Source organism: Malaclemys terrapin, chromosome 2 (genome assembly GCF_027887155.1).
Source record: "Malaclemys terrapin pileata isolate rMalTer1 chromosome 2, rMalTer1.hap1, whole genome shotgun sequence".
In the NCBI taxonomy this organism is placed as follows: Eukaryota; Metazoa; Chordata; order Testudines; family Emydidae; genus Malaclemys; species Malaclemys terrapin.
In genome coordinates this window covers 4,129,602-4,154,433 of record NC_071506.1, presented here as the reverse complement: position 1 = coordinate 4,154,433, position 24,832 = coordinate 4,129,602, and the positions used below count along the sequence as shown (strand labels likewise).

Genomic DNA, 24,832 nt, shown 5'->3' with positions numbered 1-24,832 from the left:
ACCGCCCCCCTCCGGGACACCCCCGCCTGCCCCCCCCCGGGATCCCCTCCCCCCAGGGTCATCTTCCCACCGCCCCCCTCCGGGACACCCCCGCCTGCCCCCCCCCGGGATCCCCTCCCCTCTGGGACACCCCCGCCTGCCCCCCCCGGGATCCCCTCCCCTCTGGGACACCCCCGCCTGCCCCCCCCGGGATCCCCTCCCCCCAGGGTCATCTTCCCACCGCCCCCCTCCGGGACACCCCCGCCTGCCCCCCCCCCGGGATCCCCTCCCCCCAGGGTCATCTTCCCACCGCTCCCCTCCGGGACACCCCCGCCTGCCCCCCCCCGGGATCCCCTCCCCCCAGGGTCATCTTCCCACCGCCCCCCTCCGGGACACCCCCGCCTGCCCCCCCCCGGGATCCCCTCCCCCCAGGGTCATCTTCCCACCGCCCCCCTCTGGGACACCCCCACCTGGGCCCCCCCCCGGGATCCCCTCCCCCCAGGGTCATCTTCCCACCGCCCCCCTCCGGGACACCCCCGCCTGCCCCCCCCCCCGGGATCCCCTCCCCCCAGGGTCATCTTCCCACCGCCCCCCTCCGGGACACCCCCGCCTGCCCCCCCCCCGGGGTCCCCTCCCCCCAGGGTCATCTTCCCACCGCCCCCCTCCGGGACACCCCCGCCTGCCCCCCCCCGGGATCCCCTCCCCCCAGGGTCATCTTCCCACCGCCCCCCTCCGGGACACCCCCGCCTGCCCCCCCCGGGATCCCCTCCCCCCAGGGTCATCTTCCCACCGCCCCCCTCCGGGACACCCCCACCTGGGGCCCCTCCCACTGGGATCCCCTCCCCCCAGGGTCATCTTCCCACCGCCCCCCTCCGGGACACCCCCACCTGGGGCCCCCCCCGGGATCCCCTCCCCCCAGGGTCATCTTCCCACCGCCCCCCTCCGGGACACCCCCGCCTGCCCCCCCCCGGGATCCCCTCCCCCCAGGGTCATCTTCCCACCGCCCCCCTCCGGGACACCCCCGCCTGCCCCCCCCCGGGATCCCCTCCCCCCAGGGTCATCTTCCCACCGCCCCCCTCCGGGACACCCCCGCCTGCCCCCCCCCGGGATCCCCTCCCCCCAGGGTCATCTTCCCACCGCCCCCCTCCGGGACACCCCCGCCTGCCCCCCCCCCGGGATCCCCTCCCCCCAGGGTCATCTTCCCACCGCCCCCCTCCGGGACACCCCCGCCTGCCCCCCCCCCGGGGTCCCCTCCCCCCAGGGTCATCTTCCCACCGCCCCCCTCCGGGACACCCCCGCCTGCCCCCCCCCCGGGATCCCCTCCCCCCAGGGTCATCTTCCCACCGCCCCCCCTCCGGGACACCCCCGCCTGCCCCCCCCCCGGGATCCCCTCCCCCCAGGGTCATCTTCCCACCGCCCCCCTCAACGGGACACCCCCACCTGGGCCCCCCCCCCGGGATCCCCTCCCCCCAGGGTCATCTTCCCACCGCCCCCCTCCGGGACACCCCCACCTGGGGCCCCTCCCACTGGGATCCCCTCCCCCCAGGGTCATCTTCCCACCGCCCCCCTCGGACACCCCCGCCTGCCCCCCCCCCGGGATCCCCTCCCCCCAGGGTCATCTTCCCACCGCCCCCCTCCGGGACACCCCCGCCTGCCCCCCCCGGGATCCCCTCCCCCCAGGGTCATCTTCCCACCGCCCCCCTCCGGGACACCCCCGCCTGCCCCCCCCCCGGGATCCCCTCCCCCCAGGGTCATCTTCCCACCGCCCCCCTCCGGACACCCCCGCCTGCCCCCCCCCGGGATCCCCTCCCCCCAGGGTCATCTTCCCACCGCCCCCCTCTGGGACACCCCCACCTGGGCCCCCCCCCCGGGATCCCCTCCCCCCAGGGTCATCTTCCCACCGCCCCCCTCCGGGACACCCCCACCTGGGGCCCCTCCCACTGGGATCCCCTCCCCCCAGGGTCATCTTCCCACCGCCCCCCCTCCGGGACACCCCCGCCTGCCCCCCCCCGGGATCCCCTCCCCCCAGGGTCATCTTCCCACCGCCCCCCTCCGGGACACCCCCACCTGGGGCCCCCCCCCGGGATCCCCTCCCCCCAGGGTCATCTTCCCACCGCCCCCCTCCGGGACACCCCCACCTGGGGCCCCCCCCCGGGATCCCCTCCCCCCAGGGTCATCTTCCCACCGCCCCCCTCTGGGACACCCCCACCTGGGCCCCCCCCCCGGGATCCCCTCCCCCCAGGGTCATCTTCCCACCGCCCCCCCTCCGGGACACCCCCACCTGGGGCCCCTCCCACTGGGATCCCCTCCCCCCAGGGTCATCTTCCCACCGCCCCCCTCCGGGACACCCCCGCCTGCCCCCCCCCGGGATCCCCTCCCCCCAGGGTCATCTTCCCACCGCCCCCCTCCGGACACCCCCGCCTGCCCCCCCCCGGGATCCCCTCCCCCCAGGGTCATCTTCCCACCGCCCCCCTCCGGGACACCCCCACCTGGGGCCCCCCCCCGGGATCCCCTCCCCCCAGGGTCATCTTCCCACCGCCCCCCTCTGGGACACCCCCACCTGGGCCCCCCCCCGGGATCCCCTCCCCCCAGGGTCATCTTCCCACCGCCCCCCTCCGGGACACCCCCACCTGGGGCCCCTCCCACTGGGATCCCCTCCCCCCAGGGTCATCTTCCCACCGCCCCCCTCCGGGACACCCCCGCCTGCCCCCCCCCCGGGATCCCCTCCCCCCAGGGTCATCTTCCCACCGCCCCCCTCCGGGACACCCCCGCCTGCCCCCCCCCGGGATCCCCTCCCCCCAGGGTCATCTTCCCACCGCCCCCCTCCGGGACACCCCCACCTGGGGCCCCCCCCCGGGATCCCCTCCCCCCAGGGTCATCTTCCAACCCCCTCTTCCCCGGGACACCCCCACCTGGGGCCCTCCCCCGGGATCCCCTCCCCCCAGGGTCATCTTCCCACCGCCCCCCTCCGGGACACCCCCACCTGGGGCCCCCCCCCGGGATCCCCTCCCCCCAGGGTCATCTTCCCACCGCCCCCCTCCGGGACACCCCCCACCTGGGGCCCCCCCCCGGGATCCCCTCCCCCCAGGGTCATCTTCCCACCGCCCCCCTCCGGGACACCCCCACCTGGGGCCCCCCCCCGGGATCCCCTCCCCCCAGGGTCATCTTCCCACCGCCCCCCTCCGGGACACCCCCGCCTGCCCCCCCCCGGGATCCCCTCCCCCCAGGGTCATCTTCCCACCGCCCCCCTCCGGGACACCCCCACCTGGGGCCCCCCCCCGGGATCCCCTCCCCCCAGGGTCATCTTCCCACCGCCCCCCTCCGGGACACCCCCACCTGGGGCCCCCCCCGGGATCCCCTCCCCCCAGGGTCATCTTCCCACCGCCCCCCTCCGGGACACCCCCACCTGGGGGCCCCCCCCCGGGATCCCCTCCCCCCACGGTCATCTTCCCACCGCCCCCCTCCGGGACACCCCCGCCTGCCCCCCCCCCCGGGGTCCCCTCCCCCCAGGGTCATCTTCCCACCGCCCCCCTCTGGGACACCCCCGCCTGCCCCCCCCCGGGATCCCCTCCCCCCAGGGTCATCTTCCCACCGCCCCCCTCCGGGACACCCCCGCCTGCCCCCCCCCGGGATCCCCTCCCCCCAGGGTCATCTTCCCACCGCCCCCCTCCGGGACACCCCCGCCTGCCCCCCCCCGGGATCCCCTCCCCCCAGGGTCATCTTCCCACCGCCCCCCTCCGGGACACCCCCACCTGGGGCCCCCCCCCGGGATCCCCTCCCCCCAGGGTCATCTTCCCACCGCCCCCCTCCGGGACACCCCCACCTGGGGCCCCCCCCCGGGATCCCCTCCCCCCAGGGTCATCTTCCCACCGCCCCCCTCCGGGACACCCCCGCCTGCCCCCCCTCCGGGATCCCCTCCCCCCAGGGTCATCTTCCCACCGCCCCCCTACGGGACACCCCCACCTGGGGCCCCCCCCCCGGGATCCCCTCCCCCTCGGGTCATCTTCCCACCGCCCCCCTCTGGGACACCCCCGCCTGGGCCCCCCCCCCGGGATCCCCTCCCCCCAGGGTCATCTTCCCACTGCCCCCCTCTGGGACACCCCCGCCTGGGCCCCCCCCCCGGGATCCCCTCCCCCCAGGGTCATCTTCCCACCGCCCCCCTCCGGGACACCCCCGCCTGCCCCCCCCCGGGATCCCCTCCCCCCAGGGTCATCTTCCCACCGCCCCCCTCTGGGACACCCCCGCCTGCCCCCCCCGGGATCCCCTCCCCCTCGGGTCATCTTCCCACCGCCCCCCTCTGGGACACCCCCACCTGGGGCCCCCCCCCCGGGATCCCCTCCCCCCAGGGTCATCTTCCCACCGCCCCCCTCCGGGACACCCCCGCCTGCCCCCCCCCCGGGATCCCCTCCCCCCAGGGTCATCTTCCCACCGCCCCCCTCCGGGACACCCCCGCCTGCCCCCCCCCCGGGATCCCCTCCCCCCAGGGTCATCTTCCCACCGCCCCCCTCCGGGACACCCCCGCCTGCCCCCCCCCGGGATCCCCTCCCCCCAGGGTCATCTTCCCACCGCCCCCCTCTGGGACACCCCCACCTGGGCCCCCCCCCCCCGGGATCCCCTCCCCCCAGGGTCATCTTCCCACCGTCCCCCTCTGGGACACCCCCACCTGGGCCCCCCCCCCCGGGATCCCCTCCCCCCAGGGTCATCTTCCAACCCCCTCCTCCCCGGGACACCCCCACCTGGGGCCCCTCCCCCTGGGATCCCCTCCCCTCTGGGACACCCCCACCTGGGACCCCCCCCCCCCCGGGATCCCCTCCCCCCAGGGTCATCTTCCAACCCCCTCCTCCCCGGGACACCCCCGCCTGGGACCCCTCCCCCCGGGATCCCCTCCCCCCAGGGTCATCTTCCCACTGCCCCCCCTCCGGGACACCCCCACCTGCCCCCCCCCGGGATCCCCTCCCCCCAGGGTCATCTTCCCACTGCCCCCCTCTGGGACACCCCCACCTGGGGCCCCTCCCACCGGGATCCCCTCCCCCCAGGGTCATCTTCCCACCGCCCCCCTCTGGGACACCCCCACCTGGGGCCCCTCCCACCGGGATCCCCTCCCCCCAGGGTCATCTTCCCACCACCACCCCTCTGGCATGCTGTGACGAAGTGGGACTGTTCTTAATGTTTCCTGTGAATACTGTGTAGGTGCCTCAGTTTCCCCTATGCATTTCTTAAGTCTCTAGGAGGTGGGATAAAGGCCAGTGTGGATAAATCACTGACACTCTGTCTCCCTGGCAACAAATGGCCAGGGCCCTTCCCCCCCTGCAAGGAAATAGCTAAAGGTGAACAAAGAGATCAGGTGATCTCCTGGCCCAGGAAAGAGACAAAGCCCAGAGAAGGAGGAGCTGGAGGGGGTTTTCAGTTTGGAGCTGGCTGGGGACTAGGAGTGAGGGCAGACGGGTGTCTGGCTCGCTGGGCCCCAGAATGGACCTGGCAGAGCGGTCCCGTTTGCTGGACCGACAAGCTCTGTTTTAGACCGTGTTCCTGTCATCTAATAAACCTCTGTTTTACTGGCTGGCTGAGAGTCACATCTGACTGCGAAGTGGGGGTGCAGGACCCTCTGGCTTCCCCAGGACCCTGCCTGGGCGGACTCGCTGTGGGAAGCGCATGGAAGGGCATATGCTGAATGCTCCCAGGAGGTGAAGCCGTGTGAGCTTCTTGCCCTGAAGACGGTCTGCTCCATGGGAGAGGAGGCTCCCCAGAGTCCTGACTGGCTTTGTGGGGAGCAGTTAGAGAGCATCGCCCGGGGTCTCCGTGACACATGCCCCTCCCCTCCTTCCCACCCCATCCCCTGGGATCCCCAACCCCCCACGGTCATCTTCCTACCTCCTCCACTCAGGGACACCCCCTCCCCCCATTTGTGACTCCAACAGAGACAGTCCCAGCCTGTGGTGCACCCCTTACCCCTCAGGGAACCCCCTCTCCCCCTGTAGGGACACCCCCAGAGAGAATCCCCCAACTGCCACTGAACCGCAGTCCCAGTGCACTAGGGCCACCCCTTCTCCTGACCCCCCAGCGCTCTGTGTGCTGCAGAAGTGAAAGGTCAGGTAGCTGAGGCCCAGCCGCGAGGGTCTGGCTTTAAGGAAACCCCCGAATTTACCAAACCTAATCAACAAGGAGTTGGAAAATCCTGTATTTAAATTGGAGCCTCCAGCTGCCTGTGTCAGGATCCAAATACCCCATACAGAGCTGGGAACTGGGGAGTGAGACAGACTAGGAGCAAACATGAAATCATCCCGTGCAGTTTGACTGTCCAAAGTATATGGCGTGCCCACAGCAAACAACCAACAACGGTGCCAAGTAAGGTCTTGACCCTGCAAGGGGCTCTGCTCTGTGCCCATCTGGAGCCCTATTAAAGTCACTTTGAGCTGCACCAGTGCAGAGGTCCTGCCTTAGTCTTAACGGTCATTTCAGTATTAAGAATCTGGTATGTTGTTACTAAGCCAGGCAGTTAAATGCTGTTTCGAAATGCGTGTAGGGTTTTCACCCTACAATGACAGCACGATTGAAGGAGCCAAACTTAAAAATCATGCCTCTGCCTAAATGTGTTTTTACCAGTATAAATACAAGTAACACATAAGGGTCCTATAACCAAAAGAGATTAGAAGGAAGAAATGTTTTATTTTCAGTTTTGTTTTGTGCATTCAACACCACATAATATACACCGGGGTAGGCAACCAATGGCACGTGTGCCAAAGCCAGCACACGAGCTGATTTTCAGTGGCACTCACACTGCCCGGGTCCTGGCCACCGGTCCGGGGGGCTCTGCATTTTAATTTAATTTTAAATGAAGCTTCTTAAACATTTTTAAAACCTTATTTGCTTTACATACAACAATAGTTTAGTTATATATTACAGACTTCTAGAAAGAGACCTTCTAAAAACGTTAGCATGTATGACTGGCACGCGAAACCTTAAATCAGAGTGAATAAATGAAGACTCAGCACACCACTTCTGAAAGGTTGCCGACCCCTGGTATACAGTCAGACTTACTGTTTTCTCCATGGAGAGAGAACTTTAAAAAAAAGTGTTGTAAAACTACCACATTAGGCAGGGGGAATTGGCAAGTGCAGCACCAGAAACTGCTTTTACTTCACTTTTTAAAGCTGGCTGGATTTCATGTTGGTGTCCCTTTAGCCAGAGTATAAAACTTGGTGAGGTTTCTGTGTTGTGTTAATTTGAAATGGAAGAAAGTACCTTGTATGTGACACGTGGTTTTCTTGTTAATGTAACAAGGTGATTGGTCTCCAGATCTTTAAAATGCAGAGTCCCTGACTAAGACTACATGCATCACAGACTCTGGGCACCTCATACACCCACAAAGCATCGCTGTGACTATAATGATACCAGACTGCTTTGAAGTGTACTTATGTAGAATATTTGGGTGAATGGCTCTGTGTTACCACCTAGAGAGAGAGAATTCTCACAGTCTTGGATGAGACCTTTGGTAGCCAGCCCTGGTTACCTGTACAGTATTCATCGACTCCCTATATTTAATGGCAAGGTTAACCACACTGGCAGGCTTGGGCAGGACCTGGCAGTACAACTAGCTCACCAGGCATGGATATACCACCTGTTCAGGTGTCCTGGCCCCCATCAGCCCCAGAGGAGCATTGTCTAATAGCCAGATGTTTGGGGTATTGACCAGGGCTGTTGCACGGAATCCCCCAGCCCTTCCTCCCAGTTACGTGTGGCAGTGTGGGGTTTTCAGCCAGGGCATTAATGTCTAGATTTGCCACACGACGAATGATGATTTGTAACCCTTTTGAAAACGAACCCGATACCTGGTCACTTTCCAGGTTCTGTATAGCTCTGCCCCTTTCTACTTATTTACCTTTGCATAGCCTCCCCTTCCCTGTCCTGACTCCTCCAATGTTTTCACTCTAGTCTGCCTATGTGTCAGTCTCTCAAACAATCACCTTCTTCCGCAACCCCCCCACCCCACCCTCCCGCCTCCCCACGAGCGAGTTTTCACTTCCCTGAACTCATCTGCAAGACTCCTACCCTTGCTAGGCTGCCTGTATGGATCTTGTCTAGAAAATCTGGGTAGTTGCTCCCTTTTCTGGATGCCTGTCTCCCCGTAGTCTGTGATCTCCTCAAGGCAAGCAGTCTCTGCTTGTGTGTATGAAAAGCAGCTAGCACGTATGGGGGCTACCATAAACCACAATGATAATCACCCGCTCTGTGCTGTCCTGTTGTGATTCTCTAACTTCTCAGGACGGAGTGGAAGCGAAGATGACTACAGCAGTTGTACCAGGCAGCCCTCTGCCTTCACAAGGGGACAGAAACGTTTATTACATCTTGACAGATGATTTTGCATATGGCAGCAAGTTCTTTCCCGCCGGGAGCATGTGCTTCCTCAAAGAGAGGACGTATCTGCACAGTATCGCCTGTGGCACGACGTCCACTCCCTACATGAGGGTCACCATGCTGGAAGGCCATTCCATAGTCACTATCGAGGCAGAAATTCTTCAACCCGTGAATGAGGAGGAAGCGGTTTTCCTTCTGGCCATCAACACCCTCAATGAGCGCTTGAACTATTTCCTGGACCGCTGTAGCCTTGAAGCAGCAGTGAAGGCTACCGTGGGCCAACAGGTGATGGTGGATCTCAGCCAAGAACTGTTCACTGGCACCATCCGCTACGTTGGGAAGATCACCAAGAGCCCTTTGTCCTCCTCACTCTGTCCATCCTACTTTGGGGTGGAATTACAGGTAAGTTGATTCAGGGGGAGGGAGGCGCTTTCTCCCCCCACCCCCAGTTAACTTTATATAGGCCCCGCATCTCAGCCCAATGGAAGGGGGTCTGGCTGAGGGGAGTGGACTTGCATTGCCTCCCTGTCCCATCTTATAATCAAACCCCTTGTTCAGGAAAACAAATCTTGTTGCCCTGGAAGTGCTAGTTCTAATTATACTGCACTGAACATTTAGTCTTTTTATCCTAATAGCAAGGCCCTGGTTTCCACTGGTAACAGCAGTGTGCCTGGGATCAGAACTCCTGGGATCTGTTCCTGCCTCTGTTCCAGACTCCCTGTGTGACTTGGGCTTCTCTGTCCCTGACTCAGTTTCCCCATTGTAAAATGGGGGTGGGTCTGTATTCTGATCCAGTATAGCAGCTCTGTTGTTCTTATTGGGTTGGGTGGGTACCTCATTTCTGACATGGGGTCATGTCACTGTGCCAAGGGCCAGGTGGCTTCTCTCTGACTTGTCCCTGCCCAGAATGTAATGTGCCTTTCTGCTGGTTCTTCAGGGTGATGGTGAAGGCAGAGGCCACAGTGATGGCACCTATATCGGCTCTGAATATTTCAAGTGTAAGGAGAACTGTGGACTCTTTCTGCCGCTTAACAAAATCCGGTTTATCCCGGCGCTGGGCGGCGACCCAGCGAGAGAGGAGCCCAAACCGGATGTGGACGAGGTTGTTCCTGTAAAAGTGGGGGACACAATTGGCTTCTACCTGGATGACGTCTTCAGACAAGGCATAGCTATGGACGTGTACAAGGAGGGAACCCAGTGGTTTGTTAAAGTTTGCCCGGTAAGAGGAGCTTCCCTTCATTTCTCATTATCTTGCAGCCTGCCTTGCTGTAGGAGCCTTATCAATGTGCAAAATCAGTTCCCGCACATGAGTGAAGTCTTTGTCTAGGGCAAACAAAACCATTGTTTCCTGTGGGAGACTTTCCTCATCTTACCCCACCACTTACAGTTCATTTAGCTGGCATAACCCTCTATTGCATTGTCTCTTACAGGAAGAAGAAGGACCAACAGATGTTTTCAGAGATATCCCTATGGACTCGGTTGTGAAGGAAGGGCTGCTCTCCCCAGGTGAAGCAGCACACAAATACAGCCCCCCCAATGCGTAGAACCCAGTGGATTGGGATTTGCTGTTGGGTTTTTTTCCTTTTTCTTTCACCTCATTCTCTGCTGTGTGGCTGACAAAGCTAAAATGCAATGGAGGAGTTTGTTACGTTTTTAAAAGGATGATTTGAGGGCTGGAGAAAATGCCCAACAGTGAGAGACTTAGAGAGCTTAGTATATTTAGCTTATTGAAAAGAAGACTGAGAGGCGACCTGATTACAGTGTATAAATACCTTCCTGGGGAGAAAATACAGGGTACTAAAGGGCTCTTTGTCTATTGGAGAAAGACAGAACAAGAATCAATGTCTGGAGGTTAAAGCCAGACAAATTCAAATTAGAAATAAGACACGGATTATTAACAGTGAGGGGATTAACTATTAGAACAAACTACCAAAAGGAAGCGGTGGATTCTCCAGAGCAGTATAAAAGGGCCTTAGCTTGACTGAGAATCAGTCCCCAAGTTTCCTGACTCTCATAGGAACGGCCACACTGGGTCAGACCAATGGTCCATCTAGCCCAATACCCTGTCTGAAATGGCGGCCAGTACCAGAGTTTAAAGGGAATTATACAGACCAGGGCAATTATGGAGAGAGCCACTCCTGTCTTCCCCTCCCGGCTTTTGGTGGTCAGAGGTGTCGTGTAGCCCCAAGCACTATCTTGGCTAATAGCTAATAGCCATTGATGGACCTGTCCTCCATTAACTCATCTCATTCTTTTTTGAACCCATAGCACCCCATGGCAATGAGTTCACAGGTTCATTGTATGTTGTCTGGAAAAGTCCTTCCTTTTCTTTGTATTAACCCTGCTGCCTATTCATTTCATCTGCTGACCCCTGGTTTTTGTGATGTTGGAAAGGATAAATAACACTCCTCTAGTCATTTTCTCCTCCCCATTCATGATCGTATAGATTTCTATCATCTCCCACCTTAGGCATCTCTTTTCTAAGCTGAACAGCCCTGATCTTTTCAGTCTCTACTTGTATGGAAGCTGTTCCGTACCTTTGATCATTTTTGTTGCCCTTCTCTGAACCTCTTCCAGTTCCTCTATATCCGTTCAGTTCTTCTTAGCCTCATACTCATAGATCAGGGGTGGGCAAACTTTTTGACCTGAGGGCCGCATCCTGTTTCCAAAATTGTATGGTGGGCCGGTTAGGGGAGGCTGTGCCTCCCCGAACAGCCAAGTGTGCCTGGCTCCCGCCCCCTATCTGACACCCCTCGCCCCCTGGTGCCGCCCCCTCCCCCCCCGGGACTCCTGCCCCATCCACACACCCCCACTCCCCATCCCCTGATGGCCCCCCCGGGACTCCTGCCCCATCCAACCCCCCCCCGTTCCCTATCCCCTGACAGCCCCTGGAACCCCTCCTGCCCCATCCAACCCCCCCTCTCCTTCCTGACTGCCCCCTGGTACCCCTGCCCCCATTCAACCCCCCTGTTCCCTGCCCTCTGACTGCCCCAACCCCTATCCACATCCCCACCCTCAGACCACCACCCCAAACTCCCCTGCCCTCTATCCAACACCCCCTGCTCCCTGCCCCCTTACCACGCTGCCTGGAGCACCGGTGTCTGGTGGTGCTACAGCTGTGCCACCCGGCTAGAGCCTGCCCCGCCACCGTGCAGCACAGAGCACTGGGTCAGGTCAGGCTCTGCAATGGCGCTGCCCCAGGAGCTCACAGTCCCGCCGCCCAGAGCATTGCGCCGGCGTTGGGGCAAGCTGAGGCTGCGGGGGAGGGAGAACAGCGGGGGAGGGGCCAGGGGCGAGCCTCCCCCAGGCCGGATGTGGCCCGCGGGTTGTAGTTTGCCCACCTCTGTCATAGATCCACTTCTGAGAAGCACAGAAACACTAGGTTGTATTGTTATTAGGAAAACAATGCTGCAAAATATTTGGCGACCACTTATTCTAATGAACAAAGATTGACTTTCCACCCCGGCTCTTGCCCAGGCTTTATTATGTGTATTGTGAATTTTCAGTATTTGAGCCAGACATGGCCCCGGGATCTCTGAGACAACTGAAGCGAGAGAGAAGCGGAAGCGGGGAGGAATTGGAAAGTGAAAAACAGTCCCTGGACGTGAACTCCATGGTACAGATCACCTTAGACAAGGGGAATCTAGTCTCTGGAATCATCCGCTGGTTGGGGTACCTGCCCAGAATTGAGCCCAAAATGGCAGGAGTTGAATTAGTAAGTAGCAAAATAATGTTTCTGTTCTCTAAGGGCACTAAGGTCAGAATTGGCATGTCTTTTGGGGGTCATGAGCATGTCTGTTTCACAGCATGCCCTAGGTTAGGGTGCTAACATTTCATACTGCTTAATTAAAGAGTCAGGGCAGATTAAGCTGGCCTCTCTTGCTAGGCTCGTGGATGGGATAATGTAGATACTGGTACACAGACTTTCCTTAGTGGAGGGAGAGTGGTATATTGGTGAGAGCATGGACCTGCGAGCCAGGACTCCTAAGTTCTAGTCCTAGCCCTGCTATTGACTCACTGTGTAAGCTTGGTCAAGTCTCCTCTCTGTCTTTTTCCCCATCTGTAAAATGGGATCATTCTCACCTGCCTGCAGAGGTGTTGTGAGGCTTCATTAGTTATTTGTGAAGTGCTTTGAGATCCTTGGACAATAGCTGCTGCTGTTGGGATTTAGATTCATGAAATTCGTTCTGTGCTGACAAAAGGGATGCACTGGTCTAAAATGTAACTAAACCAAATGCAAAACATGGGTCAAAATAAGTATAAAGTTGTATGTAGTTGTCAGGTCATGAAATCCCATCCTAACGTCGGCCCTAGCGCAGCCATCAGATATGTGTAACTCTGACGGTGTGATGTGTTTAATAGTGTGTTTGGTCCCATGTAGCATTTCAGTTGATCGTGCCCCCTTGTGGCGAAATTGTTGCTGTTACTCTTTTTCCACAGCTGTGCTCACAAGTGCTGCTTAGTCTAACTTAGCGGCTTTCAACCGTTTTTCATCTGCAGACCCCCTAAAAAATGTCGACTGGAGGTGCAGATCCCTTTGGGAATCCTAGACATAGTCTGTGGCCCTCCCGGGGTCCGCGGACTAGGGTTGAAAACCACTGTTCTATAGTAATGACAACCTTCTGCGGACCCCCAGGGATCCGCGGACCATAGGTTGAAAACCACTGATCTAACTCGCTCCTCGAAAGCCTGGCCTGGAACTGCTTGTGGATGGATTTCTGTCCTTTTCACAGGATGAAGAGAAGGGGGTCACAGATGGCGAATGGCTAGGCACGCGCTACTTCCACTGCCCCTCAAAGCGTGGCCTCTTTGTGAAGCTTCAGTCATGCCAGCCCGACATGCGCTTCCAGTGTGTGAGCAGCGGTCTCCTGGACCCCAGCACTTGCAGTGAGTTCTCTTAGAAGCTAGTGACTCCGGCTAGGACAGGAGGGTCATATGTGGGTCATCTTTGCTAGTCTCTGTGTCGAGGACCAGCATTTTGTGTAAAATTATAATGCTGAGTCCTGTGGCACCTTTAAGACTAACAGATCTAAAGGTGCCACAGGACTCTCTGTTGCTTTTTACAGATCCAGACTAACACAGCTACCACTCTGCTACTTATAATTCTGAGAGTCCCAGGTGTCCCCCTCCATTCCCAAAGAATAGCCCTGATGTATCTAGCACAACTAAATCTACTGCACTTTATATTCCCTCACCTGTCCCCATTAGACATGACTCTAGGACTAATTTTGTTCTCTCGTCCTCTTTCTCATCTCTTCCATTTTCTCGTTTTCAAGCTATTAGTGGTAGAGCCAGGGGACTGGGAGTTGGGACTCCTCGGTTCTATTCTGACATTTGCCACTGACTTGCTGTGACCTTGGCACGTCACTTAAATTCTCTGTTGCCTTAACTTTTCCCTTCTGTAAAATGGGGCTGATGCTTACCAACGACACAGGGATGTTGTCAGGCTAAAGCATTTGAGATCCTGCTGCTCTAATATCCCCTTACCACTTGCATCACATGCAAGATCTGCCCTTCAGGAGGTTATTTGTGCTGCAACGGAATAGTTATGGGCCACCTGGAATGGTAGTGTGACCACATTGGCATGGAGCGGAGGGCGTAGATCTTCGGGACAGAGCTGTGGACCCCACAGAATAAATGCTTCTGAGCCTCAGGCAGCTCCTGTGTATGCATGGAGGCACGGCAGACTTAAAGGGCAGGGAAGTACAGATCACACATCAGCTGCATCTTTGCTGCTTTCCTGAGCTAGAGAAACACGCCTTCCCTCCCCTAGTATGGTTAGACCAACTAACCCACACCAAAGCCAAGCGGGCAGCAATGTGGTGAATGGGCATTCATTTACCGACTTCGGCTTCCAGCAGCAGCCCTGAGAATCCCCCTAGCTGGTTGTTGGACACTTCCAGTGCAGAAGCGTTTTCTAGGAATGCTTTACACAGAGATCCCATTATCTCACGCTCGGTGTCAGGAAACTAGCTCTCTCCACTGCGGGCCCTTTCAGCGTCAGACGCTCGCTGACGGGATGAGGAGGATAGTACCGGCGGTGTGGATGGCAGGGAATGTGTGGTGGCTTAAAAAGTTTAGCGGCTGAACGAGTGATCAGCAGATTGCCCAGAGGTTCCCTCTCATGCTGAGGTTATGGGTCTGTGTTCTTGCAGCTGATTATAGTGGGTAAGTGTACCAAGCAATCAAGTCCCCATCCCACAGCGGTTACGGTCTAAATGCAGGGGTGGGTACGGTACAGAACAAACAGAGTGAGTTGTGACCTTTGTAGGTGGACTAGCCCTACAGGAAAGGACCAGGAGGGCAAAGCTGTCCCGAGGGCGAGGGCAAAGCTGTCCCGAGAGCAAGGGGATGCTAAAAGCAGTTTCTGTTATTTCTGTTGCAGGTAGGATAGATAGTCCTGAGGTTCTGGCTAATTTTCCTCCTCTCAGGAATGGCACAGCTGTGAGTGTTTTACAAGGGCGCATGAGAGGGATTCAAGGCCACTGCAACTCCTGCTACATGGATGCTGCCCTTTTCAGGTAGGAGGCACTACTCTCCTTTAACCTCATGCAGAATGGCCTCTCTTGACCGTCTCCTTCTGTTCAGTGAGGGCCGTCACCCAGGGCTGATGGTCCTTACTGAGCATCAAACCAGGCAACTCATCAGGAGCACAGGGATGACACGTAATTTGCACAAAGTAGAGTAGAACGCAATATAGAGATGCAGCTTAGAGATGACCGGTCCCAACCCCCAATAACCTGAAGGAGAAAGTTCTTAGATGCTAAGCACACACCATTTGTGTGTAATGAAAAATCATAGGTTGCCACATTAGATTATATTACTGGTCCTCTCAAGTCTGGTATGTCATCTCAGGTAATGGGCAAAAACTGATACTTAAGAGAAACCTCTAGTAATGCACCCAGCTGATGGGACAGTGCTGTACGTGGGGGGTGGGGAAATCCCTTGGTGACCCCCAGAAGAAGTCAGTTTTAGCCCCGAAGAATGAGATTTGATTATCTCACCCTGCCTAGCTACAAATGTTCCTAAATTAGTCAAGCCACAGGATTTCACTCATCCACAATTGATGGAAAACTTTCTCATTTCACACTTGCTGACTTTCACGCATTCCCTCTTTCCATTCCGTACATCTAAAAATTAATAGTAGCTTAGGTACAAAGTGATCATGACTTGATCGCATTTATAATGTCCAAGCGGAATAAAGTTCAGACCAGTAATATATATGTTTGGTGCTCTAAAAGGACAAATTTCACAAAGCCGAAAACAGTTCTGAGTCACATCAGCCGGGAGGAAAAATTTAATCAGAAAGATGTGAATGATAATTGAGAGTTGTGTAAGAACACTTTACTAGGTACTGAAAAAGCCACAATTGAGGAAAAAGGCAGTGTAAAGGGACACAAAGAGAAATGTATGCATCAGTACTAATCCAAAAAAAGGCAGAAGTGTTCAATAAATATTTTGCTTTGTATTGAGGAAAAAACAGATGACGCAATCATATCACGATGATGATGACACTCTTTCCATTCGACTAGTAGCTTGGGAAGATGTTAAACAGCAGCTATGGAAGTTGGACTTTTTAAAATCAACAGGTCCAGAGTACTTGGATCCAAGAGTTTTAAAAGAGCTGGCTGGGAGCTTGCTGGACTGTTAATGTTGATTTTCAATAGGTTTTGGAACACTGGGGAAGTTCCAGAAGACTAAAAGAAAGCTAATGTGCCAGTGTTTTAAAAGGGTAATGGGATGACCCAGGTAATTATAGGCCTCTCAATCAGACATTGATCCCAGGCAAGATAATGGAGCAGCTGATACAGGACTCAATTAACAAAGAATTAAAGGAGGGTAGCATAATTAATGTCAATCAATATGTGTTTATAGAAAATAGATGCTGTCAAATTAACTTGGTGGTTTTTTTTTTTATGGGATTACAAGTTTAGTTGATAAAGGTAATAGTGTTGATGTAACACACTTCTCTAAGGCATTTGAATTGGTATTGCAAGGCATTTTGATGAAAAAAACTTGAACGATATAAAATTATCATGGCACACATTCAGTGGATTAAAATCCCGCCAACTGATAGGTCTCAAAATGTGTTTATAAAAGGGGAATCATCACCGTGTGGGTGTGTTTCTAGTGAGATCCTGCAGGGATCAGTTCTTGGCCTTATGGTAATTTAACTTTTTTATCAATGACCTGGAAGAAAATATAAAATCGTCACTGATGAAGTTTGCAGATGACACAAAAATTGCAGGAGTGGTAAATAATGAAAAGGAGCGAACTACATTGTTTGGTAAACTTGGGCACAAGCAAACAATATGCATTTTAATATGGCTAAATGTAAATCTGTACATCTAAAAACAAAGAATGTAGGCCGTATTTACAGGATGGAGGACTCTGGGAAGCAGTGACTCTGAAAAAGATTCAGGGGTCATGGCAAATAATCAGCCGAATGTGCAACGCTGTGGCCAGACAGGCTAAGATCCTTGGATGCATAAACAGGGGAATCTCGAGTAGGAGCAGAGAGATTATTTTACCTCTGAATTTAGCATTGGTGCGACCAGCGCTGGAATACTGTGTCTGGTTCTGGTATTCACTGCTCAAGAAGGATGTTGATAAATTGGAGATGGTTTAGAGAGAAGAGTCATGAGAATGATTAAAGGATTAGAAAATATGCCCTATAGTGTTAAATTGATGGAGCTCAATCTATGTAGTTTAACAAAGAGAATGGTAAAGGGTGACTTGATTAGTCTATAAGTACACACATGAGGAACAAATACAGACGCTCCCCGACTTACCCAAGCGTTCCATTCCAGAATGCCTTGCATAACTCAAATTTTGCGTAAGTTAGAAACTTATACCCAACTATTACTCCAAAAAAAAAAAAAAAAAAAACCCACCCTCCTCTTTCTAGTTTACAGAACTTTTTCCGTAAGTGCGGATTTGTGTAAGTCGGGTTTGCGTAACCCAGGGGGCATCTGTACTTGGTAATGGGATCTTCAGTCTAGCAGAGAAAGGTCTAACATGAAACCAATGGCTGGAAGTTGAAACTAGACAAATCAGAGGTGTAAATTTTTAACAGTGAGGGTAATTAGCTACTCTGTTGGAACAGTATTCCAAGATTGTAGTGGATTCTCCATCACTGACAATTTGTAAAGCAAGATTGGCTGGTTTTTTGTTTTTGTTTTTTGTTTTTGTTTTGTTTTTTTGTTTTTTTTAAATAATCTGTAGGAATTATTTTTGGGAAGTTCTATGACCTGTGTTATGACAGGCTTGGAAGGACTAGATGTTTATCGGTTAATTTTGGTACAAACGTCCATTTCACCGCACACCCCAACAAAAAAATATTTCCATTGATGATCATTGAAATTTACTGATAGGGAAAATAAGTCAAATGCACTTGGAACTTGTTAGAGTTTGATTTAAGGATACCTACTGTGTGTGTTTTGCCATGTGATGTTGAGAATTTGTGTTTTAATGGTTATAACTTTAGCTTTAACTTCTTGAATCGCAATGTCTACTGTCACTAAGTAATTGTCTGACACCCTCCCCCCATTATTTCCTCCAACTGAAAATTCAAGTTGATAAAAATGTAAATATCAATATTTATTTTTATTTTTGTTTTTATTTCTTTATAATTTTGACAAACAAAATTCTGCCGAGCCTCACTATAGAGGAGGTCAGACAAGCTGATCTCACTAGTCCCTTCTGGTCTTGGCATCTGTGACACTATAAATCTCTCTCTTTCTCCCTTAAATCTGTCCATCTCTATGCTGTGTATCATTTAGAACAAAAACCACTGGGTTATTACCTGATTCCACTGTTACCAACCACTCTCTCTTCCCAGCCTCTTCTCCTGCACCTCTGTGCTGGACTCCATGCTCTTCAAACCCTCCCTCCCGCCCGACGGGCATGTCCAGAAGATTCTCCGGGATGAGATTGTGAACCCCCTCCGACGGTGAGTACTGTATGTAGGACCACTGAAAGCAGCAAGTCTCTCTTCTGTAATCTCCGTGCTGCTACCACCTCCTTCCAGCCAGAATTGGGTCTGTCATGGTTCAGATTAGGGCTGTCGATTAATCACAATTAACTCAAAAAATTTAATCACCATTTAAAAAATTAATAGCGACTAAAAAAATGAACCGCGGTTTTAATCGCATTATTAAATAATAGAATACCAATTGAAATTTATTAAATACCTTTGGATGTTTTTCTACATTTTCAAATATATTGATTTCAATTACAATGCAGAATACAAAGTGCACGGTGCTCACTTTGTAGTATTATTTTTATTACAAATATTTGCACTGTAAAAATGATAAAAGGTAGTATTTTTCAATTTACCTCAAAGAAGTACTGTAGTGCAATCTCTTTATCGTGAAAGTGCAACTTACAAATGTAGATTTATTTATTTATTTATTTATTTGGTTACATAACTGCACTCAAAAACAAAACAATGTAAAACTTTAGAGCCTAGAAGTCCACTCAGTCCTACTTATTGTTCAGCCAATCGCTCAGACAAACAAGTTTGTTTACATTTATGGGAGATAATGCTGCCAACTTCTTATTTACAGTGTCATCTGAAAGTGAGAACAGGTGTTCACATAGCACTTTTGTAGCCAGCACTGCAGGTATTTCAGTGCCAGATATGCTAAACATTCATAGGCCCCTTCATGCTTTGGCCACCATTCCAGAAGACATGCTTCCATGCTGATGATGCTTGTTAAAAAAAAATATGTTAGTTAAATTTGTGATTGAACGCCTTGCGGAAGAATTGTATGTCTCCTGCTCTGTTTTATCCACATTCTGCCATATATTTCATGTTATAGCAGTCTTGGATGATGACCCAGCACATATTGTTCGTTTTAAGAACACTTTCACTGCAGAGCTGACAAAATGTAAAGAAGGTACCAAAGAAATTTCTAAAGATAGCTACAGCACTTGACCCAAGGTTTAAGAATCTGAAGGGCCTTCCAAAATCTGAGAGGAATGAGGTGTGGAGCTTTCAGAAGTCTGACAAGAACAACACACTGATGCTACAGAACCCGAACCACCAAAAAAGAAATTCAACCTTTTGCTCGTGGCATCTGAGTCAGGTGATGAAAATGAACACGCGTCGGTCTGCTCTGCTTCGGACTGTTATCTAGCAGAACCCGTCATCAGCATGGAGGCATGTCCCTCTGAAATGGGGTTAAAGCATGAAGGCACAGGTGAATCTTTAGCACGTCTGACATGTAAATATCTTGTGACGCCAGCTACAACAGTGCCATGAGAATGCCTGTTCTCGCTTTCAGGTGACATGGTAAACAAGAAGCGGGCAACATTATTTCTGCAAATGTAAACAAATGTGTTTGTCTGAGTGATTGGCTGAACAAGAAGTAGGACTGAGTGGACTTGTAGGCTCTGAAGTTTTACATTGTTTTGTTTTTGAGTGCAGTTATGTAACAAAAAAAATCTACATTTGTAAATTGCATTTTCACAATAGAGATTGTACTATAGTACTTGTTTGAGGTGAATTGAAAATACTATTTCTGTTTTTTACGAAATATTTAAGAAAAAATAAATATAACGTGAGCACTGTACACTTTGTATTCTGTGTTGTAATTGAAAGTAATATATTTGAAAATGTAGAAAACATTCAAAAATATTTAAAGCAATGCTATTCTATTATTGTTTAACAGCGTGATTCATTGCGATTAATTTTTTTTAATCGCTTGACAGCCGTAGCTCAGATGCTACTGAGACAAGTAGTACCCTAGAGATTCATATCTCTTGGCCAACTCTAAAGTTCTTCTGCTCTTCCTTCCCACTCATATTAACCCAGCAAGTGCTGAGATTGTGGATTTCCTTTGCTAAATCCTGCTGCAAAGTCCCAGGCAGGAGAAGGCTGCCTGTGGCCCTCTGGAGGGGTCAAAGAGAACTTGGGAGTGGTGTTGACAAGCCACATGCTACTCTCCTGGGCCAGAAGGGAGGTTGTCATGACTCATGGTTGAAGGTGAGAAGGTTAAAGAAGGGATCCCTGGGGTTCAGCGGTCTCAGTCGAGGTGTTGTGGGAGAGGGGAAGAAATGTATAATTAAAGGCTGGGCCCAGGGACAAGCCCTGCACTGTTACATGAAGGACTTTGATTTAATCTGTGGCCCTGATTTCTTGCTCCCAGGGCTGGGAGTGATGCTGATAAGGGAGCAAAGTCTCCAGGGAGCAAGTAATCCATGTTGCTTAAACAGCTGGCTCACAGAACTACTGAAAGGCTCCAAAGGGTTATCTGTACACTGCCAGCCTGTAAGGCTGATGATTGAGACAGGGCCTTGCGGAGGGTAGTGAGTATCCGCTGGCCTTCATCAAGAATATTTGGCCCACCCCTTCCCTCCCCCAGTGCTTATGGGACAGGAGTGTTTTGTTCAGTGCTGCTTGTGGTCGGGCCTCTGGCGCTAACTTCTTGCCTTTAGGGAGGGTGCGTCTTGACTTGGATTTTTGCCGGTGGGCTCCATGCTTCACCTGCTGTGTTTTCTGCCCCTGAGATGTAAGTTTGCCGATGCACAAAGAGCTCATTCCCAGCTTCCCCTCATTCCCAGGAATGGCTTTGTTGCCGCTAATAGCGTGATGCACCTAAGGCAGCAGTTGACGGAGAAGGGCCAATGTTCGAGCTTTGCCACGTCTGAGAAAGGTAACGTGCTCTCTGCAGATGTCTTACATCAGAGTGGTCTGTCTCATCTTCCCCTTTTCCCAGTCAGGCAACCCCGCAAGGTAGTTTCCTGTCTGCCCCCAGAACACTTGTTTTTAAAAAAATGTCCTGCTACCTGGAGAATTCCTCAGATGTGTCAGCTTAGGTTTGGCCATGCAGGAAGGTTCCCCAAGTATGATGGAAAGATTGGAATTGCTAGGTCCCTTGGTGCTGGCCTGTTGCTCAGAAGAAACCACCACCAAAGCAGAATTTGCCCAAGGCGGGTTTCTGTCTGACCCATTGGTTTGTATTTGCAGTCTGCAGTTAAACTCTGTTGGCCTGACTAAGGCTGTTAACCATGCTGTCTTTGCCAGATTCCATGTCTCATCATTACATTTTGCTCACCTAAATTCCTCTGCAGATTCAGTCGGACAGAGATTCTTCTTCTGCATTTATTGTTCTTAGTTGTTATGCATGTTTGAATAGTTACCACATTCCTGTCCAGAGGTAGACAGCCGTCCGTCTCTTCCTTGCCTCAGAGATAATATTTGTAAAGTGCTTTAAGATATGCAGATGAAAGGAGCTGCCGAATGACAAAGGATTATTGAAATACCCAGATGCTATCATCATGGCTGTATAAAATATTAAAAAGTAGAAGTTATATTAAATCTTCTGCTCCCACAGTATTCTTGCCACCAAGTTAAAGATGTATGGGCTGGATGAATGGACTGTAAGGTGGATAGAAAGCTGGCTAGATCGTCGGGCTCAACGGGTAGTGATCAATGGCTCCATGTCTAGTTGGCAACCGGTTTCAAGCGGAGTGCCCCAAGGGTCGGTCCTGGGGCCGGTTTTGTTTAATATCTTTATTAATGATCTGGAGGATGGTGTGGACTGCACTCTCAGCAAGTTTGCAGATGACACTAAACTAGGAGGCGTAGTAGATACACTAGAGGGTAGGTGTGACGGGTTGGATCACAGAAACCCCCTTGGGAGCTGCCACCAGATGTGCAAAGACTACCCCTGCTTCTGTTTTCCCTGCCAGCTCAGGACTCCAGCACCCTGTCTTGCTGAGCCAGCCACTTCTGTCTGGCTCTAACACAGATCCAGGGTCTGAATCACTTGTCCCAAAGCTGCAGGTTTACCTGAAAACAGCTCACAGACATGTGCTTGTCTTTAGCACTCAGATGCCCAACTCCCAATGGGGTCTAAACCCAGATAAATCCGTTTTACCCTGCATAAAGCTTATGCAGGGCAAACTCATACATTGTTCGCCCTCTATAACACTGATAAAGAGAGATGCACAGTTGTTTGCTCCCTCGGGTATTAATACATACTCTGTGTAAATTACTAAATAAAAAGTGATTTTATTAAATACAGACAGTAGGATTTAAGTGGTTCCAAGTAGAAACAGACAGAACAAAGTAAGTCATCAAGCAAAATAAAATAAAATGCGCAAATCTATGTCTAATCAAACTGAATACAGATAATTTCCTCACCAGTTCCAGAATTCTCCCTTTTACAGGCTAATCTCCTTTTAGCCTGGGTCCAGCAATCACTCACACCCCCTGTAGTTACTGTCCTTTGTTTCAGTCTCCTTCAAATATCCTGTGGGGGGTGGAGAGGCTCCTTCTTTAGCCAGCTGAAGACAAAATGGAGGGGTCTCCCACGGGTTTAAATAGACTCTTGTGGGTGGAGACCCCCCTCCTCCCTCCTATGCAAAGTCCAGCTCCAAGATGGAGTTCTGGAGTCACCTGGGCAAGTCACATGTCCCTGCATGACTCAGTCTTTACAGGCCGACACCATTGTCCACATGGTATCTTGCATGTCTCCAGGAAGACTTCTCATGTGGATTGGAGCATTCCAAGATGCATTGTTCCCCAAGTGTTTCCTGATCAGGTACTTAACCTGGCGAATTCCTTCCTAAAGAAGCTGACCAAATGCCTCCCAAAGCTTACTTAGAAACCAAGCCAGCATACAGCCCATATTCTTAACCTCGAGTAGAAAATGATATATATGTACAAATAGGATGAATAGATATAGTAGACCATAACCTTTACGGAGATATGTTACATGGCACAGGCAGGACAAAACATATTCCAGTTATGTCATACATACATTTATAAGCACCCCCTCCCAATAAGCCTTATGGGGTACACTGTCACAGTAGGGATCGGATACAGAGGGACCTAGACAAATTAGAGGATTGGGCCAAAAAAAACCTGATGAGGTTCAACAAGGACAAGTGCAGAGTCCTGCACTTAGGACGGAAGAATCCCATGCACTGCTACAGACTAGGGACCGAATGGCTAGGTAGCAGTTCTGCAGAAAAGGACCTGGGGGTCACAGTGGACGAGAAGCTGGATATGAGTCAACAGTGTGCCCTTGTTGCCAAGAAGGCTAATGTCATTTTGGGCTGTATAAGTAGGGGCATTGCCAGCAGATCGAGGAACGTGATCATTCCCCTCTATTCGGCATTGGTGAGGCCTCATCTGGAATACTGTGTCCAGTTTTGGGCCCCACACTACAAGAAGGATGTGGAAAAATTGGAAAGAGTCCAGTGGAGGGCAACAAAAATGATTAGGGGTCTGGAGCACATGACTTATGAGGAGAGGCTGAAGGAACTGGGATTGTTTAGTCTCCAGAAGAGAAGAATGAGGGGGGATTTGATAGCAGCCTTCAACTACCTGAAGGGGAGGGTTCCAAAGAGGATGAAGCTCGGCTGTTCTCAGTGGTGGCAGATGACAGAACAAGGAGCAATGGTCTCAAGTTGCAGTGGGGGAGGTCCAGGTTGGATATTAGGAAACACTATTTCACTAGGAGGGTGGTGAAGCACTGGAATGCGTTACCTAGGGAGGTGGTGGAGTCTCCTTCCTTGGAGGTTTTTAAGGCCTGGCTTGACAAAGCTCTGGCTGGGGTGATTAAGTTGGGGATTGGTCCTGCTTTGAGCAGGGGGTTAGACTAGATGACCTCCTGAGGTCCCTTCCAACCCTGATATTCTGTGATTCTGTGATTCTATTTTTGTTTCATCTGTTTGATATTTTCTTGTATCTTGGCCAGAGACAGCCCAGACTTTTGCTCTTTGTTCCTCCAGTTTCCAGCATTGTCCCTGGTTTCAGTGTCCGTTAATGAATTTGGTGCTGGCAGTAAATATCTATCAAGATCTTTCTCCCCGGGCTGTTTGAGTGCAGATGAATGGAGTAAATGTACCTGCGATGCATAAATATGATTTTTCCCTCAATATAGCAAAGAAATCATTCAGCAGTGAAGGAGTTAAGAGAAATGTGAACTTTTACCAGGCTTCTGTCCTCTCTTTCTCCCCTGTCTTTCTATGGAAGGTTCTTTCTGTGTTTATGCTGATCGTAGAACTTTCAAACTCTGAAACTAACCAAGTGTTTTCAACTCCTAATCAGGCCAGCACTATACCTGGAGTGAGAGAGAAACAGTTCAGTGTGAGGAACACCAGCCCATAGTTGACAGTGCTTTTTCCTTTCTGGAGGAGGTGGGACAGGGAAGTGTGTTGGCTTGGCCTGATCTGTGATTTCCCTCAACTTTCAGACCCCGAGGAGTTTCTCAATCTCATCATGCATCACATCCTGGGAATAGAGCCACTACTGAAACTGCAGTAAGTTGTCATCTCTCTGTGATCTTACTGATGCAGTGGGACTGTGCTGCCCACATCTGAGACTGGGGAGGGAAGGAGGTGACTTGGTTTGTTAGATAAGGCCTGACTGGAGAGGATCAGTGAATTTCCCTTGTTCATAAAGGAGATGGAAAAGTTTGTGCCCATCTATTCTCCGCTGTGCCCCTGAATTACATTGTGATCACACCTGCCCATCACATTG

General features: G+C 52.8%; 1 protein-coding gene across 1 annotated transcript in view; it reads left to right on the top strand.

Moving 5' to 3' along the window:
• The window catches only part of LOC128831706 (ubiquitin carboxyl-terminal hydrolase CYLD-like), a 37,141-nt gene that overhangs the window by 6,038 nt on the left and 6,271 nt on the right, over positions 1 to 24,832 (top strand). Inside the window, exons 2-10 of the mRNA XM_054018393.1 lie at positions 8,242 to 8,736; positions 9,272 to 9,553; positions 9,765 to 9,840; positions 11,841 to 12,049; positions 13,068 to 13,221; positions 14,720 to 14,855; positions 18,176 to 18,286; positions 20,902 to 20,993; positions 24,546 to 24,612. Of these exons, the coding sequence (XP_053874368.1) occupies positions 8,260 to 8,736; positions 9,272 to 9,553; positions 9,765 to 9,840; positions 11,841 to 12,049; positions 13,068 to 13,221; positions 14,720 to 14,855; positions 18,176 to 18,286; positions 20,902 to 20,993; positions 24,546 to 24,612 (1,604 nt within the window). The 5' untranslated portion in view covers positions 8,242 to 8,259. The remainder of the gene's footprint in view (positions 1 to 8,241; positions 8,737 to 9,271; positions 9,554 to 9,764; positions 9,841 to 11,840; positions 12,050 to 13,067; positions 13,222 to 14,719; positions 14,856 to 18,175; positions 18,287 to 20,901; positions 20,994 to 24,545; positions 24,613 to 24,832) is intronic.